General features: G+C 40.6%; 1 protein-coding gene across 1 annotated transcript in view; it reads left to right on the top strand.

The window, feature by feature from the left end:
* The window catches only part of LOC144534191 (calpain-5), a 31,083-nt gene that overhangs the window by 4,416 nt on the left and 6,221 nt on the right, over positions 1-20,446 (top strand). The window contains exons 2-4 of the mRNA XM_078275977.1: positions 3,737-3,888; positions 16,697-16,907; positions 19,383-19,566. Coding sequence (XP_078132103.1) covers positions 19,402-19,566 — 165 coding nt within the window. The 5' untranslated portion in view covers positions 3,737-3,888; positions 16,697-16,907; positions 19,383-19,401. The remainder of the gene's footprint in view (positions 1-3,736; positions 3,889-16,696; positions 16,908-19,382; positions 19,567-20,446) is intronic.

The raw sequence follows: 20,446 nt of genomic DNA, 5'->3' as shown, positions 1-20,446 counted from the left end.
GAAAGTCTCACCTGTTACTGATGCTTACAAAGTCATAACATACATGTGAAACATTCACTGTATGAACAGTAAACAATCAATCAATCAATTTTATTTGTCACATGAAATCGTACAGAGTATAATTCCAGTGAAATGTTATTCCATCAGCTCTATCAACTTGTGAAACTTAATCAGTAATAATCGGTTGCTGGAATAAACACATTGAAAGGTAGATCAGGTTATTAAAATGTTTTAATTTATACAACAATTTATAAGAAGTGTAACCCATTATGTTTGCAGTGACTTATACATCAGTGGTTTATTATGAGGAAATAAATAACAAACTAGAAATAAACCAGAAAAGAGCACTCAGCAGAGTGATCAGGTTCTGGAGGTGAATTTCCCATTCATTCACTTCATTGATGTTTTAGAAAATGCCAGTTTAAGCCTGGAACCAACCAACTACGAGATCAATCATGATTATACAACATTTCGTGTGAGTCGGCTCCCAGAAAAATTAGAAACAGAAAAGAAAGGTAAAGGTACAAGACTGTGTGGTAGCAGCTCACTAGCACTATGGTTTGCTAAACATTTCTGAGGTAACGGCGAGTTTCACCAATCAGAGTTGTTGCTCTTACATTTAGGACTGTGGGTAAGGTAGTTCTTCTCCATGACATAGCGAATAAATCATGTTTTTTTTTACAACAAGGTTGATATCATAGGAACTTATGGCTTCTACAGGAGCATATACCATTGTTTCACAATCTCATAGCTCGTGGTACAGTATGTCTACCTCGGATGGTTACAACATTATGGCTAACAATCAAAATCTGGATTTAGAAAATGAATTGGATTTTCACTTTCTGAATCTCACTCTTAAGCTTTATTGTTTTTTTAGACTGTTTTCTCAATCCAGCACCTGCAAGCTGACCATGCATACACGCCTGGCCCCACACAACAGAGTTCATCAGTAACAACAATTTACTCTGTGTTGTTATTACACACTACACACAGGCCTGGAATACACTGAGAGATCTTCAGGGGTCTCATAAAACGCGGTGTACGCACAAAACGGGGCTGAAAATGTGCGTACGCCACTTCCCACGCAAAGGTTGATTTATAAAAAACAAACTAGACGGGAGAATGTGTGGTCCTCCACGCAAACTCTGACCCATGCGTACGCACATTTTGGAGACTACTGCAGAAAGTAAATGTGGGAAAAACGTCATGCACCTATCTATCATGAAGATTAAATCCAGCAGTGTTATTTGCGCTTGTACTGAGTGATAATTGTTCCATAAACACCTTGTAAAATCCAACTCAAATCTTAAATGAAAATTTGTTCTTAATATTTAATCGGCGCTGTCTCACCGTCAAAGAATCCGCTACGGAGCGCAGGAGGATGAGACGGCCCGACTGCATGGAATACAGAATAGCATCAAATACCCTAGCATTAGATAACTGCAGAACACAGTGTAAATAACTAAATAGCTGTCTTTAATACTGTGCATATATCATCAAATGTCAAAGTCTGGAAATACAGACGTTAAGCTCTTGCGCAATTGTTACACTTAATGTCCTCGTTATCGGTCCAAAAGTGTGTTTGCCTATTAGACTTTCGTCTTCCAATTGTATCTCAGGGTTGGGGATACCACTAGTTGATGCTGTGATTTTGGCAAGGTGTTAACAATCACAAATTGTTGTAAACATATAAATACTACGGTGAACCTGTGCGTAATCACTAAGGCTTGTTTGTATATAGTTTCTTTTAAATCTTATCATATAGGTCTGGTATATCGAAGCTGTCCCTGAGTGTGGTAATGCCTGCCGTTTTGGACGGTATTATTAATATAGGTAGTCTATAGATCAGGTTTCCCTACACTATGCGAAAATGGGCTGAAATTATAATTCAATTTGCAGAAATTCACCAGCGTCTGAGAAGTTTTTTGCTTTTTCCCCGCCAGTCGTCATGATTTGGCGTAACTAAAGAACAACTGCCAGGGTCATTAACATACTGATCAGCATTCATGAGGTGCTTTGCATTGACTATTTATGGTTAAAAATGGGCGTGTACAGGGAGGGATAAGAGGCTATTGCCGTCCCCTTAGCGTTCTGTTACACGCGGGAAGAATGGGATGGTTGGGTTTAGGAAAGGGTCGTGTGTGGGCGTACAGTTCTGTTACACGCGGGAAGAATGGGATGGTTGGGTTTAGGAAAGGGTTGTGGGTGGGCGTATGGTTCCGTTACACGCGGGAAGAACAGGGTGGTTGGGTTTAGGAAAGGGTCGTGGGTGGGCGTACGGTTCTGTGACACGAGGGAGGAAAGAAAAAAGCGACTATAGCTAGCGTGACGCTCTCCTGGGTGAAAGTCCTGTGTTTGTTTGACCAACCTCCTTACGCGGAAATTCGCCCTTACATACTACTCGCTAAATCCTATCTAACTGCTGCACTCCCCAGTGCGTTACACAAACACGCTGAAAGACGCATTTTTCGTCGTATCAGATGCTGACAGCCACTGTCCAAACGTCCTTATTTTACGAGTTCGGAATGAGAACGGGTTGGTGATTTATAAAGGGAACATTGCTTAATACAGATGTGTGTACGCACGGTTTTATAAATCAGATTTGTTTTGGCGTACGCCATTTTTGGCTTTTGGCCGTACGTACACTTTTAGCAAGGATCCTACACACAGTTTTATAAATGAGACCCCAGGTCCTTTACATGCACTAATGGAGAGATGTCAGAGTGAGTGGGCTGTGACTGCTGAGCGGTTGCCACCCTCCTGCCATCTTACATGTTATGCTGTTTCAACAGTTTTCCAATGATATTGAATTGGACCTTTGGCCTCTTTGTCCGTCAAAAAGGTGTTTAGCTGAAACAGGCTTTCTATTTCTTCAGCCCTGAGTCGCTGCTTTAGGTTGATCACATAGAATTAGCTTGATATTTGGCAGTGAAGTAGTTCAAATAGAAGGCGTTTGCCTCTTGTTTCTCAGGTGTCAGGGGCAACGCACTCAATAGCAACAGATATCCATCCCAGTACTCTGTGAAGGAGAAGATAGAGCGGAGAGGAGGGAAGAGGAGAATATATAAAAGAGGGAACCTTAGACCATGAAAGAAAAGAGGTGGGGTACAAGGGAGAATAAGACATTGGCTGCATGTTTCAGCATGCCCTTCTTCACTTCCCCTCAGCCCTTGGTATGACGTAATAGCATGCGTCGCATGGAGGGAAAGTGAGCTGGGAATTGAAATAGAACGCACCTGCCCTTTTTCACTTTTAGCCAAAACTATACAGATTGACCGCCACTTGTAGGCTTTGTGCTACTGCTTCAAGTGCGTTTTATTTTCAATCTTATTTTCTATTAATTATGGCATTCTATCCCTGTTTTAATGTTCATTTTATGTCTGCTTATGTCATGCAATCTCCTTATTGCGAAGTATTTCTTGTATGAAAGGCGCTATACAAATATTTATAAAACGTAGCACTGCTTTTTACATGTCATTAACACCTGCAGTCTCATTTCAATGAGACTTAGTAATACGCTGCACGAGTTTCTGATTTAGAAAATATGTGATCTGTATCTTGAAAAGTAACGGTAGTATTTTGCTGATAGGGATGCAGCGGTTAACCGATTCCACTATTAACCAGGCTTTAAAATGTCATGGGTAATTAATTGTAAAGGCTCTGCTACACTGAGTGTTAACTGTCTGCATGTTATGTGCATAAACATTCACGTTCACGTTTGCGCACACACACACAGACGCCGATCCGCTCACCCCGAGTATTGACTGTCAGAGTGATGTACAATGGCTACCTGTGGCAAACGCCAAGTTAGCAAACACCAGGAAAATGCAGAGCCAGCCCCTGACCCCACGACAGCTGCAGCTGCAACGGGCGATTCAACCCAAGTTGGTAAGCTTGCTAGCAACTTTGTTTATTAACTTTTTTGTTAAGTGTTTGTTAGCTTGTTAACGTTACCAGTTAGCTAACGTTAGCCTGTATAATGTTAACGGTAAAGTTACCGTTAACAGCTAACAGGAGTCGGAGCCGACATTTGCAGTGTCTGTGTCTGAAATCACTCCCTACTCACTATATACTATATAGTGAGTTCGCCATTTTATAGTGCTGTCCGAATGTGTAGTGAGAAATATTATACCCTATATAGTGGACTCAAAGTATCCCACAATGCATCGTGAAAAGTAATGGACATGAGCTATACTAGGCGTGGGCTGGTTACCGGTTTCAAGGTATACCGAGGTTTGAAAAAGTCACTAAAAGTTTCCATCTTACCGTTCCTGTGGTATGAGCTGTTTTTTATGAGTCATCAAGGAAAGAGAGTGCAGTTTAGAAATCCCTCTCCCTGCCAGTGTGCAGTGTGTTTAAAAATAAAATATATTGTGTTTCATTTTACCCAGACATTTCAAAATAATACATTTTAAAGTTTAGCGTTCTCAACCTGGCAACCCCCGTGACGCTGGGGAGGAGGGGCCGGGGGAGACAATTCTCCCCAGTATTTTGAATTTGGACTTTGGCAACCATTTTAAATGCTAGCTGTCAGTGTTATATTTTGGACCTTCAAGTTCAAAAAAACAAAAAAAAATAATATGCATTTAAAATGCATGTCGGTATTTATTATAGATGTTCCACCGTCCGACGTTGATCTGACATGTCTTAATTGTGCTACAGCATTGACATAAATAACGGCGCCGAAAACATCCCCTGAGTAGTGTCCAAAAGTGTTTTTTCATTTTGCCACTGAGTTCCCTATAGTCCTCTACATCTAACTCCCTACGTAGGGAGTAGGGAGCAGTGTATGATTGCGTGATTCGGACACAGCCAGTGAGTGCACTGATAATAACGTTACGTTCGTATAGTGCTGTCAGTTAAATGCGTTATTAACGGCGTCAATTTTCTAGACAATCTAGCTAGACCGGAAACAAAACAACAGGCACGCCGCACACACTTGTTTGGGCTTGCGAGCCGGCCAAAGAGTAGTACATACCTGCAAACTAGACGCTTTTTGGCGAAAATCGCCGTTTTGAATGGGGTCCGAGACCCGTGTTAATACGGCACCGGGGCCTTAATGACCGCTATCTACCGGACCGAATAGCAACGCGTATTTCGGTGCCTTATTTAGGTGCCACTTAAATGCCTGCGCTTCTCTCTGATGCTCCGAAAACGGACGTTAGAGGGAACTGAAACATTGCCGCACGGGACGCTGGTCAACACTACACATAGCAGCGGGTAACGTTAGCCTACCGTTAGCTAGCAGCTGGAGTAGACACGGTTAAAATGCTAACAGATAAACGGTGTAAAAGTGTGTCTGTATTTCATTGTAGAGGTTTCTAACACCAGACTGTAGCTGCGGTTGTCTGAAAAACACAGACTCAGCCTCCCCAGCCAGGCCTTTTCCCATCCAGTGGTTGTTTTCGCCGTTTTGTGCTCCTTTTTTTGTTTAGATCAAATTTTTATTGTTTTATAATTTTTAACATACAGAACAGACACATACAATTGAACAAGGTGCTCCTTTTTAAATATAATGTATATACATATATATATATAAATCTTTCGGTTCAGGCACCATTTTAAAAGTATTGTTGTATCATGTTGATAAGAGAAAAAATAATGGGAAGAAATCAGGGGACATTTAGAATAGATACAAATGTGCGATTAATTGCGAGTTAATTCTGTCAGTAATTCATATTTTAATCGTTTGACAGCACTAGTTCGTACGAGTCAAAACACAGCTTTATCATGTCACTGACGTTACCAGTTAACATTACTTACTTACTCCTCTTCGTCCCCTATGGGACATAAGGCTGCAAAGAGATCTCTCCATTGCGTAAGTACCTTGGCAACATGCTGCGCATCTCCCTGTGACAGGTGCATCTTGTCTAGCAGCTCCTCCAACTTTTAGAAACACCAGCTAGCAGGGCCGTTTCTTTAGCTTTTTGAGGGCCAACTTCTTCTTAAGAAGGACAGCACTGTCTTTGTTTGTGGTGTGACTGATTCAGCTTAACATAGACAGAATATTGCGGTTATAGTCTTATCCCGTTTTTCATCATATTCGGGATATGCCACTGATACAGTTACACAGACACTAGGCTCCAGCAGGGTTCCAAATATCGGTTATCTGTTTCATTATCTACCAATAATCGGTATCAGTATCGTCCTTGAAAAACAGTATCGTTCGACCCCTACTACAGACCAAAGAAAACATCTTTGTTTGGTACAGATCCTTGCAAAAATCACTATTATTTTAATTTCAACAGGGCTCGACATTAAGGCTTGTCCGCTTGTAGGGCAAGTGCAAGAGAAATTTACTTGCCCCACTGGAAAAGTTAAAACTCAAACAAAATAAAATGCCATGTTACTTCACGTTATGTGCCGCTCATTACGTCTATTTTACCGATTTAATTTTATCGATTTGAAACGAATACATTTTTTTCCCCACAATCCGTAGAACCAGCGTCCAACTCAGAATGCTTTGATTAGCCAATCAGGAGTCTGTCCAAGTAATAATCGCCCGCAGTTTAAACATACATTTTTACCTGCCTCAGAAAAACTGTGGTGGAGACTGGAGTGGAGAGTGATGTTTCTTCAGGCTCCGCAGCCCGGCCAAGTGCCAGGGAAAGCACCAAGAACAATTAACCTTACAACAACATCACCATACAAGTTAAAAAGGGAAAGAAAATGTGTGAACAGCTGGAGAGATGAATTCAACTGGGTGCGTTATGAAGGAGTAATTTTCTGCGGCATCTGCTGGGGGTAACCCAACTTGGCTGTTCTCTTAATACATCCATGCGTTAGCTAGCTAGCGTCAGCAGCTGTGTACCTATAGCAACAATTAGCAGCATTTGTATCGGTTAAATGTACGTAGTTAAATATCAGCTAATATTCAACTGTAAAGTAGCTACACCTTTTTAAGGATCCCTTGGTAAATCAGCCTCTCCCGGGTAGAAAGTGAAATTGTAGTAAAAAAAAAAAGTTAACACCAATATTTAGTGGCAAAATCCATTGTTATGTCTACAAAATTATTTTAGATATAGTATAAGTTTAGCTAGCTTGCAAATACTGAGGATAACCTACCGAAGTTGTGTTAGCCAATGTCGTTAGCGATGCTAGCTAACGTTAGTTTGCTAGCTGTATATAAGATTTTACTGGGTCTTGCAGCTGTTTGATCAGCCTGGTCTCACAGAAGTCCGTGAAATGATCACAAGCTGTTAACACCGCATTACGTGGTGGTGGCACGGAATGTGTGAAAATTCCGTGTGGCCACCACGGAAAACAATACCAAAAAGTCAATGAGAAGATGACGTATCATTAAGAGCGACTACGGTAGCGAGTAGTATTAAAGCCAGAAAATCCGCACAGGGAGGTTGGTTGGGGTGGTGGATGGGTCAAACAACACAGGACTTTCACCCAGGAGACCGGGGATCATGTCCCGCATGTCTCGTTTCCTAAACCCAACCGTCGCTTTCTTCTTTTACGTAACCCAACTGTCCCGTTCTTCTTTTACTAAATCCAACTGTCCCGTTCTTCTTTTCCTAAACCCAACCGTCCCGTTGTTGTCCCGCGTGTCATGGAAACGTAAGCCCACCCACGACCTTTTCCTTAAGGCGAGACACTACAGGTGAATAGGGTAAAAATTTTAACTAGCAGATATCACCATGAAACTCTCCCAGTTGATTACTTACATTAATATGAGAAAAAAAATGTATTACAGGTTTAAATATGCAAATTAGGCATTATCTAATTAAATATGCGCTAATTTGCATATAATAAAAACGAAATCTGAATATTGGATAAAGCCAAGTTCAAAATTCTTTTTTCATTGTGTTCACATATTAGATGGGGGGAAAAATTACAGAGGGATTTATGGATATCTACTTTTGTTATCCTGTAAATCAGAATATACTGTCAATAGCCTTAAAAAAATCGATTTTCGCCATGTTTTTTGGAATAAAATGTTATATAAGTCAGGCTAGGAATAATATATTTACAAATCCCTCTGTAAATGTCTTCATAATATAACTAGGTACAGGGCTGGAAAGTTTGGTGTATAAAGATGCTACTGAAGTGGAGATTTCAGACTTGGAGTATGAGAGAAAAGTCATTTTGAGAAAACGGGCTTTAAAGATTTTTATAGCAAAATTCCACTAATTTCTATTGAAAGCCATGAATTACAGACACATATCCCTTTAGCTCCAAGTAAGATCCATGTATCACACTGTTTAACATCCAAAACTCATTATTGCTTCATCCATCACTGATCATCACATCCAAAACAACACATCAACATGGCCTTCAACTGAAGACCATTACATCACAAACTTTAAACTGACATAACACAACCATTACACAGCCTAGTTCCCCCAAATTAGTTTACAGTCTACATATCCATGCCAGCACCATATGTAGGGCACTCCTCCATCTCCTGCTGGTGTCTTTTCACTTTTTTGGCTGTGCTTACACTTTTACGGCTTTTGAGATCCTAACCATGTCGTCATCCTTCATTGCATTGACAGGCTGTGCTCTGAAGCCACAATTTCTCCATCACAGACAGCATGGCAGAGGCACCCTCATTGAATGTAGAAATAGCCATACTGGCTGCAGCCTCAACCCTGGTTTTCACCACAAAGACTGTTTTTGGACATTGGGCCCATATAGGCATGCGTTGAGGCATGCGTTGGCATTCTGAGTGCCTCCATGCTGCATGTGCTTGACATCCGGTGATACACAGGGATGAGCTTCTTATCAATCATTCAAAAGACCAATATTTAGATTATTTAGATATTAAGATATCTGATTACCTCCACTGTCTGAACACTCCTGTTTTCTGAACGACAGTTTAAACATCAACGTACTATGTGAAGGCATTTCATCATCTGCTGTCTCAGTTTGTAATCCCCCGTGTCTTCTTGCTAATAACACCTGTTTTTGTCTTCTCTGAGGTGATTTTCGACGCACTTATTTCGACATTCTGAACTACCGCGTAAATGTCAGAGAGCGTCACATGACGATTCTAAGCGAATCACGTTGTCAGAAATTGGCATCAGCCAATGAGATTGCGCATTTAGAGTTAAATCCCCCCTTTTACTTTCACGATTGGTTGCTAATAAAAAGGAAATGACCATATTTGGATCCGAAAGCATTGTACAGGAGAGAGGGAGCTTTCCAACGGTATATGTGATGACAGGGTGCAGACAGCGATCGCGGAGCAGCACGATGATTTAGAATGCCAACAATGTTGAATGTAGGAGAAATCTACAGACGCAAACATACAAAGTGTAGTAAAATAAAGACCTAAATGTGTCAACACAATTCTGAAAGCATACATGTTATTGAAGACAAATAGCCCAAAATCTCAAAATTGACCAGTGAAAAAAAAATTATGTTTTTGCCAGCTGTGTCTCGCCTTAACTTAAGGGGCCGTGTTCATTTCACGGAATTCTTCTGTGGGCCCATCATGGAATTTTCAGCGATCCGTGTTTATTTCAGGGAATTATTCCGTGGGCCTATCACGGAATGTTTGGCGATTACGTGAAACTGCCACAGATTTTTAGTTAAGGGGCCATGTTCATTTCACGGAATTCTGTGAGATCAGGTTGGTTTGATTTACTGAAATTATTATGAAATGTTATGTTCTATTAGCCATTTGCCTACTTTACCAAGTCACAGTATTTCTAAGCCCTGATAGTGTAACTGAGACGACACAGTAAATAATTCCTCTTTCAAGTAATCAGCCCCCGTTCAAGTGTTGAGCATTAAATTAGCTGCACGGTCTGTATGTTACCAAGAGATCTTGGGACGAAGCTGCAATACAGTAGCCTAGAAATCTAGACGCACCCTAGCGGCAGCAGGGTCAGTCTAGCAACTCTCCGTTGGCTTGCGAGCTGGAAAAAACAAACTCTGGCCGGGCCAACCACATCGTGTATAGAGTCGGTAGGCGGGCTTAACATAATGACGGCAGAGTTGCGATGGTTCCGCCTGAATTCCCTGCTACTTGAAAACAAAGAAGATGCCTGCTGCTGCTGGTGAACAGCGGTCTTTTGAATTGGCTTCATTGTTGCCAACTTGGAGACTTTGTGGCTAGATTTAGCGAGTTTTTTTCCGAAAAAGCGACTAGCGACAAATCTGGCAACTTTCTGTAGAAAAGTCGTCAATATTGTCCAGCGAGCACGCAAGGTATTTCTCTCCTGTAGCCGCCAAAACAGTCTTCTGTTCTGTGACTGAGGAGCAGCGGAGTAGCCTCTCCCCTCTCTCCTCATGTGCAGCAGCACTGCGCACAGTGTGCAGGTAGTTAGAAGGGGATGGGGGGACAGGGTGTGCGGGGGCCGGTGTAGGTAGGAGAGACAGCAGGACGCGACTGGAGAAAGACACCGCTGAGCTGGCCTGGACCTGGGCAAGCCAGCCTTCTTTGAGAATTCTTTATCGATCTTTTCCCCTCCCTTTGTAGAATTTTTTTTTTACTTCAAAGATAGGCTACCTAAGCAATAATTATAAGGTAAAATAAATTCCTGTATTGAATTTGTGATTATTTGGCTAAAGAGTTCTATTTCTTTCTATCTACCTTGCTGACACAACCACTAAGCTTTATACCAATGGTTGCGTAATGACGTCAAAAATATGCAAATGACCGTATGCTGGTGCTAGTGACTTTCATCGGAAAAGAGTTGGCAACACTGATTAGCTTTGGCCGCGCCTCTGGAAGACTTGGAGTTAAGCTTTTCTTTGAGAAAAGAAGAAAGAATGGCACTAAAGTCATTCTTAAAAAAGGAAGATGTGTTCGCAGTTTTGCCGACCGGATACAGCAAAAGTTTAATCTATCAACTAGCGTTGCTCTGGTTGGTTGTAGCTATCCTATTGCGTGCTGAGGGAATATTAAAGACAACCGTTTATCCCGCCCCTCGGATTGAGCCCTGCCAATGGTGAGTTCCCAGACCCAACATCTTGATGTGGGTCTAGCTTGTCAGGCTAGCAATACAGTACATAACAGAAAGTGTTCTTTCTGCAGAAATTGTGTAACGACGAACGCCATGCAACCAGTAACCAGTAACATGGCTCAAGCACAGCGTTCGGCGTTCGACTGGTCATGACGGTTTACATGTAGGGACCCTAATTACTCTACCATTGAAGTGTGGTGGTGGTTAAAGTGCTCATATTATGCTTTTTGGCTTTTTCCCTTTCCTTTATTGTGTTATATATCTTTTTTTGTAGATGTAATAGGTTTACAAAGTGAAAAAGTCCAAAGTCCACCCAAAGGGACTTACCATCTCCAACAGAAAACACTGTTCACAAACTGCTCCAAACAGCTCTATTGTAGTCCAGCCTTTACTTCCGTGACGAACGCTCGCCACTTTGTAACACACATTATAATGCTCGCCTAGCTGCTAGCGTGGCACGCCCTCATTCTCTGCTTCTGACTGGGAAGTTGTCCTTACCTAGCTACTGTGCATGTGCGACTCCCAACAAAGATGGAACAGAAGTGAGATGCCTCACTCTGTAGCGAAAACAGAGAGCTCAACACACAGGGTGAAAAGAGGAGCTGCAGCAATGTGCAGTACAACAAAAATATAGTGTTTTCTGAAAATTAAACCATGTAAACCTATTCTGGTACAACCTCTAAATACACTTATGTACCTGAAAATGAGCATAAAATGAGCAATTTAAATGAATATCTTCAAGATTACAGCTTTTTATGATCTGAGTACTTCTTCCACTGGGACACAGTATTTTACATGAATGAGAACTGCTACACCTTACCGTTTGTTCCTGTGCTTGGAATCCAAAATATATAAATAGATTAAAATAAATAAAGATAGACTAACAAATACATAAATTGACTGATTGTCATGAATGATGGTTGGATTCTGATGAATGGTTATTTCTATATTATATGAAGCCATGGATAGGCTCCTTAATGAAGACCCTGCCTACTGCCCTACACATGTATTATTATTATTACTGTTTCTAATGCATATATTGAAGGAACTGACAGATTACATGTCACTGAAATTGTAGTTTTGATATGATTTCATGTTTAATATTAATTGATTGATTAATGGCACTGATTTTATAGCCCAGAATATTGTCAGATAATTGCATCTTTAATGTCTCTAGCACCTCATCAAAAAAATTAGCAGGTCCATTTAATGGCTTCTTATGGCGTAGCACACAGTAATCACGGCTGAGAACCAGTCAGAGGTGTTTCCCAACAAGAGGAGAAAACCAAAACTAGACATGGGACAAACTTCTCAAGTAATTTATTTGAAACTTTGACTTAAGACACAAGAAGCCAAAAGCAGGTGTCTTATTTTAGTCGACTTTTGCGGCTGAAATAAACAACCCCTGGAATAGTTTATTAGCTGCAGCGAGCTGGTTTAAAAACTCCGCCCTAGTGTTGCCATTTGAGAAACCAAATGTAGCTTAGCAACTGTTGCCTAGCAATCTTTGCCAAAGCTGCATTCACTGGTTGGGTGGATGGGGCTTTGATCTCTGATGTCAGATTCTAAAAAGCTTCTGATACAGAGTGATATGATGTCAGATTCTAACAAAGCTTTTTGATCCTTTGTGACATAATACACATGTCTTTACATATAGTGGAACCATAGAAATTAAATTTCATTCTGTTTCTATCCTTAGAGCTGAAAACCATTCATTATACTTCGGTACAATACAAGTCAATAGGCTATTAAATACCTCTTCTGAAACCACAGCAAAACGAAGAAAAAGTCCTAAAATAAAAGACAAAATAGGAAAGATTTTACAGAGAAGGTCACTGAACTCAAACCAACACGGTTGACAATTATGTCTACATCAGAAATGTCTCAGACAGAAGAGATGCTGGAGATTACTGAGGAAACTTTACTCCCACTGGTCGAACCCTTTTTTAAAAGGATGACAGTGGGACAGTTGGAATTGTTACAAACATGCGCACCTGACAATGCCACTAAAATTGTGATGGTTGACCTGCTTTTGGAAATAATTTCAACCTTGTCAGAAGTCTGGTTGATGGCTCTTGGGAGCAAAAATGGAGTGGTGTCTGAGGATCAGATTATGTCCGGTCTGGGCAACAAACTTTCCAAGTGTTTTGCCGCTGCTTTGAACGCTGAGGACCAAGTCGAGTGTCCCAGCTCAGACTCTTTGATAAGCTTGCTCGTTATAGAGGTTACAGAAAATGTCAACTCTTCCCTCTCAACTAGTGTGCGCACAGCGGATCCTGTAATAACCCAGCGCATCACTCCCCCACGCAGAATTAAAGATATGGTTGATCATGCCTGCGAAATGGTAAAAATGTTAACATCTAAGATGAAAATGATGTGCCCAACTCAAAAACGAAGGCAGAGAACGGGGCAGACCCCCTCCCAGGATGATCTAACGATAGAAGATGTGGAGCAGACAGAGACTGGTGATGAGGAAGAACTAGAGATAGAAGATATGGACCAGGCCAACAATGACGATCAGGAAGAACTAGAGATAGAAGATATGGACCAGGCCAACACTGATAATCAGGAAGAACTAGGGATAGAAGATATGTGGATGAGATGTGTGGAGCCAGCAGACACTGATGATGAGGAAGAACTAGAGACAAAAGATATGGAGCCGGATGACACTGTGGAGCCAAAAACCACGGAGAAGGTCACATTAGAGGACACTGCGATTCCAACAATGAAAGCTGTCGGTCATGTCAGACAAATGGTAAAAGCTTTCACAGATAAAATGAAAATTCTGTGCCCAATTAAAAAACGAAGGCAGACCCCCTCCCAGGAACCGGCACACACTGATGATCTGGAAGAACCACAGGCAGGAGATGTGGAGCCAGCATACGCTGATGATCTAGAGCCAGACGATATAGAGCCAGAAACCGAGGGAAAGGTCTCGTCAGAGGACACTGTGTTTGAGATTCCAACAATGGAAGCTGTTGAAAAAATTATTAAAAAGGAGGTGACTCAGATGATCGAACCTCTTTGGGATGAAGTGCCAGACTCTAAGTATGAGCTGCTGAAACGTGAATGCTCGGAGGAGATTGAAGTTGTTGCAGCAGACATTGCTAAGACAATTGCTGAAATGGACAGGACAGCTGATAAAAGTCGAATATCCAAACAGAAGCGCAAACTGTCATTTAAAGAAATAGGGAGCCGGATCAAGACCTTTTTTTCCACTTGCTTGGCCAAAGCTTGGTTCCATCGTATGTTGGAGAATCTGAGGATCAAATTCCACAAGGACTCCAACAATGCAAGCAGGCACTTGATTCCAACACAACAAGGAGTTGAATCTCTGCCTCAGGGTGATATAAACCCTCAGGTTAGCAATATCGTTGGTGAAATTACAAAGGACATTTCCGCCGGTAAACGCCCGGAATTCGCACAGCAAGCTATTGATCTCATCTTCAGGGACATCACAGATGGGATCGAGATTATGCCAAAACTAATGAGAAAGAATTCACTTTGCAGTAAAGTGAATGTCCCTCAGTCACTTACTGACATTTATGCTGAAATACAGAAGAAAGTGTGGAAATACATGGGAATGATGGGGTGGTGGATGAACACTCAGGCCAGCAGCCACAGTAATGGGGTGAAAGATGCTATAATAGATGCTGAGTCACTGGCACCAAAACAGGTAGCAGAAAGCATTGCCATCGAGGAGCCTGTGACAACTGCTGCAGTGTCTGGCTCAGTATGTGAGGAGACATGTGCTGAGCCTGCACAGGATAGGACAGCACAGGAAATCAGGAAACAAATTTCAGTCAAGATAATACTGGACAAGCTGGTTTCGCGGATATTCAAGAAAGCGAAAGTGAACTGGGCCATTGGAAACCCAGACGACATGGTGAATCGTCTGTTTGAAAAAACATGGGCCATGGTCGAGGATGTAGGATGTGATAGCACCCAAAGAAATTTTCAAAACCTTGACAAGGCCATTTTCCAGGACTTGTGTAAGAGGTGGGGCTGCGCAGAAACAATGCTAATCGGCTTGCATTTAGAGGAACCAGTACTGGAAAACGGTATTGTGTCCTCTGTCAAAGATCACCTGATGACACCATCAACAAAGTGTTGCACCATCCGCAGGTTCTTTTCATCTGTGGGTAAAGCCATCTCCAATATCTGCAGCAAAAGAAATAGGGTTGGTGTTATGTAAGTGAAATGTGATATTTCTACTTTGTTTGGGTTTTCTCCGGGCGCTCCGAGTGTTTCTCCCACATTCAGTGAATATTAACTGATTTTAAAAAAAAAGGGGGGGGTTCAGTAAATAGCTCCAGTCGTGCCTCACATCCAGGTTTACCATCTCCTCCACTGTTGTCTGCCCTTTGTGATAGAGGGACAGAGACCAATGGGGTAGGAGGTTATCTAGATGGGGGCAGGACTTGAGCTCTCAGGGCCACCTCAGTGATCAACGGTGAGTTGTCTACTGTGGTGGTACGTACGGGTTTACTCCGGGCTGCTCCGGTTTCTTCCCACAAATAATATCTAATAATTGATTCAATAAAACAAAAAAATAAATAAAAATAAAATCTGCTTATTTCTCTTCATTTGATGTAAGACACATTCACCTCAGACTGAAATTCTGCTGATTCGGTTACATTATTTGTATAAAGTACAAAGAAAACACTGTGTTCTTATGCAACAGTGCTTTTTGTGTAAAAAGCACTTGTATTGAAGTTAAGGTCAAGACCTAATAATTCCAATAAATGAAGACAAATGTCTCACCAACAAATTCATGACAATTAGGAAGTAGAAAAAATCTGAGCAGGAATATTTCACTAAACAAATTGAAAGTCTCACCTGTTACTGATGCTTACAAAGTCATAACATACATGTGAAACATTCACTGTATGAACAGTAAACAATCAATCAATCAATTTTATTTGTCACATGAAATCGTACAGAGTATAATTCCAGTGAAATGTTATTCCATCAGCTCTATCAACTTGTGAAACTTAATCAGTAATAATCGGTTGCTGGAATAAACACATTGAAAGGTAGATCAGGTTATTAAAATGTTTTAATTTATACAACAATTTATAAGAAGTGTAACCCATTATGTTTGCAGTGACTTATACATCAGTGGTTTATTATGAGGAAATAAATAACAAACTAGAAATAAACCAGAAAAGAGCACTCAGCAGAGTGATCAGGTTCTGGAGGTGAATTTCCCATTCATTCACTTCATTGATGTTTTAGAAAATGCCAGTTTAAGCCTGGAACCAACCAACTACGAGATCAATCATGATTATACAACATTTCGTGTGAGTTGGCTCCCAGAAAAATTAGAAACAGAAAAGAAAGGTAAAGGTACAAGACTGTGTGGTAAAAACAAGGTTGATATCATAGGAACTTATGGCTTCTACAGGAGCATATACCATCGTTTCACGATCTCATAGCTCGTGGTACAGTATGTCTATCTCGGATAGTTACAACTGTAATATTTTCAATGTAATATAATAAAAACAGAGCTAGTGAACAATCAGACAGTTGTATTGTATGCCTTGGTACTCATTGTCCTATTTAATTTTAGATACATGTTGCTATGTCAACAGTTTTCCAATTATGTTGAATTGGATCTTTGGCCTCTTTGTCCGTCAAAAAGGTGTTTAGCTGAAACAGGCTTTCTATTTCTTCAGCCCTGAGTAGCTGCTTTAGGTTGATCACATAGAATTAGCTTGATATTTGGCAGTGAAGTAGTTAAAATAGAAGGCACTTGCCTCTTGGTTTCTCAGGTGTCAGGGGCAACGCATTCGACAGCAACAGATATCCCAGGACTCTGTGCAGGAGAAGATAGAGCTGAGCGGAGAGGAGGGAAGAGGAGAAGAGACGGAAAAGATATGACCAAAAAAACAAGAAGAGAGGGAACCGTGGACCATGTTAATATGAGGACAGAAAAGAAAAGCGGTGGGATACGAGGGACAAGAAGACGTGCTCAGACCAGAAGTGAGTGACACACATATGCTCAACTCTCTTAGAAAACACATTTGTTAATGTTCTCCAGCTGCAGAACAGTTTGCACACAGAGGATAAAGTATTCATCCTAAGTGTCTGAAATTCAAAAGTAACTGCAGTAACTATAGTATTTTACCAGTGTGAAGCTTCCATAGCTATAATTGTGTGTAATGTCACTCAGTGAGGTGTCTGTTTGTTGTCTGTGTCAAGGGAGATACAGTTACACAGACACTGTCACGCTGCGCTGTATGTCACGGCTGTATGCACGCGCGCACACACACACACACACACTCACACTCATAAGAGATGGGGTCAAGGAATAGTTTCCTTTTGCATTTTATTCACTTACATTTTTCAGATCAGAGGCACCTGGAGGAGATGAGTCAAACACAGAAGAAGAAAGTGTCAGTCAGCATTTAACAGCTGACTCTGGGACAAAGAATGCCAAGAGGAAAGAGATGACAAATGCTGGCTAATTGGTGCAGCAGAGCATGTGTGATTGCCTCTAAAATATTTCCTAAATGACCAAAGGAGGACATGTGGTCCAGGATCCTCTGCTTGAGCTCAAGGAATAGTTTCAGCGCAGGAAAACAAGTGGATAAACTTCTAGTTTACTTTCAGGTAAACTAATTTACCTGCAGTTTATATTATAAAAAGGAGTACACAGCTCACTAATGGATCACCAGTGCCATATCACAATCTAATGCATGTCATAATGACTGATACTTAAAATGACTATAGAATAAGGTCACTTACAGTATAATCAAAATATAAACTCAAGGGCACCATTCAAACCACAGGACTGGAACAGGCTATCACTCAAAGTGATGACAGCTCTAATACACTAGACAATAATATATCTGTCTATAATAATGTGCATTCTGATGCTGTCAGAGGATGTTTAGGTCAGTAATGTGGGAGTAAACTTGTATAGGTGCCTATAAGGATGTTCTTTGCTTTTACAGTTCAGTTCAGTCTTCATTGTCCTGTATGGGAAATTTGCCGTTCCGCATAGCAAAAACAGACATCAAAACGTCACACAGCAAATGAAATAAAACACATACAGTATTAAAAATGAATACAGAGCAGCAGTAAAAGTACAAACAATAAACCAAAGAAATGCAAATTCTGTGTTTTTTTTATTAATTTTTATTTTATTTATGCATGGCAAGTCTAAAGCACAATATACAAGAGTATTGGCATGCAACATCATGAATGTTTGCTGAAATTGAAGCAAACTCAACCAAATACAAAAACATCCAATAAAATATGTCTGGACAATTGCAGCTAGATGTGTTCAAAATACTCAAAAAAACAGCTAATTTAAATGACATAGTTGATATTTGACTTAACTGTGACTTATGTTCAGTATTTATGATCTATTAATAATAATAATTATTGAGCCAAAGGAATTCATGATGTATATCTACACTTGGTTGTGCTGTATTCATTAAAACATGATAAGCAATTCATTTGTTATGCGTTCATTAATCATGGATCGTGAAGGAGCGTTACCTTCATATGTTTGTCTTATGTTTATGTGTCTGTGCATAAATCTGATACGAGAAAAACAAAACCTCACTGATAATTGATGACATTGACCCGTAAGGTATCTGCAAACAGCACCTGCAAGTTTTCATCTCAGTTTTACCTCTTTGAGTTGAAACACACACACACACACACACACACACACACACACACACACACACACTGGCATACTCTTGCGGACGCACACACGCGCTGCTGACTCAGGGACCCAAGCAGTTCATATCACTGATGACTAAAACGGTACCATTACCTTACTGCTTTCCTCACTCTATCCCTCCAACACACACACACACACACACACACACACACACACACACACACACACACACACACACACACACACACACACACACACACTCAATGACCCTGCAGGACCCCCAGCTACCTACCTCTGCCAGGAGCTATGCAACTCTTTAGATGTCCACATGGTGTTTAACAAATGTAGGCTAATTTAATATAAAATTGTGTATTTGTGTGCAGGATGTCACACCATAGATTTATTACTTCTGTGTTTAATATTAATCAATGTAGCCTATATATTTACCTTTATGGTACTGATTATTATTAGTCAGCCTTAAAACATATTACACACTAGCATATTGTTAGCACACTGTATGTCTTGATTAACTATGTAAACAAAGACATTCAGTGTTTAAATTTTGACCATAGGCACTTGAATTATGTATACATTCTCACAGGTTATGTATTTAAACATAGTACAAGAGTTGCCCTTGTGTCTAACTGCACAACTGTCTTTGACTTTGGGACATTGATGTTAAGGCTTTGACCATTAGGGAGGTTTTATAATTACAGTCCTCTAAATATGTTAACAGTGTAACCCTACACTGCTTCATGGCCATTTCCATATGAACTATTCATCGGTTCCATTTCTCTTCTTCTTTCCACCTTTCTCTAAAGCCTCTCCTCTCCAGTCACAATGCTTGAACGAGTAAACAATTTCCAGGGTCAAAGCTTTCACAAGCTGAGGCGGGCCTGCTTGCGCCGTGGTGCACTCTTTAAGGATTCGCTGTTCCCCGCCACCGCCCAGTCCCTCTTCTACAAGAGGAAGCCCCCGCCGGGACTGACCTGGAAGAGGCCAGGGGTGAGTGTGACGTGCAGGGAGAAGCATTCAATCTGTCATTTTCCTGAAAGTATATCAAATGCAGATGTGTGAAAACAATCATAAATAGTTTTTACACATCTCCACATTTTCCTCAATGAAACCAGTTCAAACAACAACAAAGAGTTATTTTACAAATGTATCTCCTCTCCTCCCACATCTAAATCGAGTGGCTGGATCAGCATGTTACATTTCTATCAGATTAGGGTTAATTAAAGCACTTTCTATTATAGGAGAGGCGTCAGGCAGTGAAACTTCATCCCTCAGGGAGCGAGTGGTGCGTGCTGCCGATGGACTGCTTTATTGGTGTATGTTTATACAGTTGAGTTTAGAAAAAGCAGCAGCCAATTTAAATAGCCCAGGTGTTTTTAGAAGGGTGTAGCTGTGTATAAGTATAGGTGTTTATTGTGCAAGCCATGGGCAATGACATGGGCGGGTAATGTCAAGGTTAAATTATTTATTGTCTAGTGTCAACGGCCAAAAAATATATTTAATAGTGCAATGTCTTGTTATGAGATGGATCATTTCATTATACAGCCAAGAATAAAAGTTGAATTTAAGTAGAAATGCATTTCCCAAAAACTAAATAAATCTTAGTTTCTGCGTTGTTCACCAAGTTAAAGAAGACTTTTTAAGACATTTTAATGCATTTTAAAATGAAATTGAATACCTTTTTACGGTCAAAGAACAGGGGGACAACAAAGACTACAATTAGAAATTATTGACATTCAAATCATATTTTTGTATTCCCGGCTGTTCCTAGTAAATTAATCAATTAACTTGAAGTGGACCAGATAAGATGGATATATTAACCAGTTATAAAAAACAAAGTTATAAATAATGTTACTTTCTTTGCAGGTAG

This window comes from Sander vitreus, chromosome 19, assembly GCF_031162955.1.
Source record: "Sander vitreus isolate 19-12246 chromosome 19, sanVit1, whole genome shotgun sequence".
In the NCBI taxonomy this organism is placed as follows: Eukaryota; Metazoa; Chordata; class Actinopteri; order Perciformes; family Percidae; genus Sander; species Sander vitreus.
This window is presented reverse-complemented; position numbering and strand designations above follow the sequence as displayed.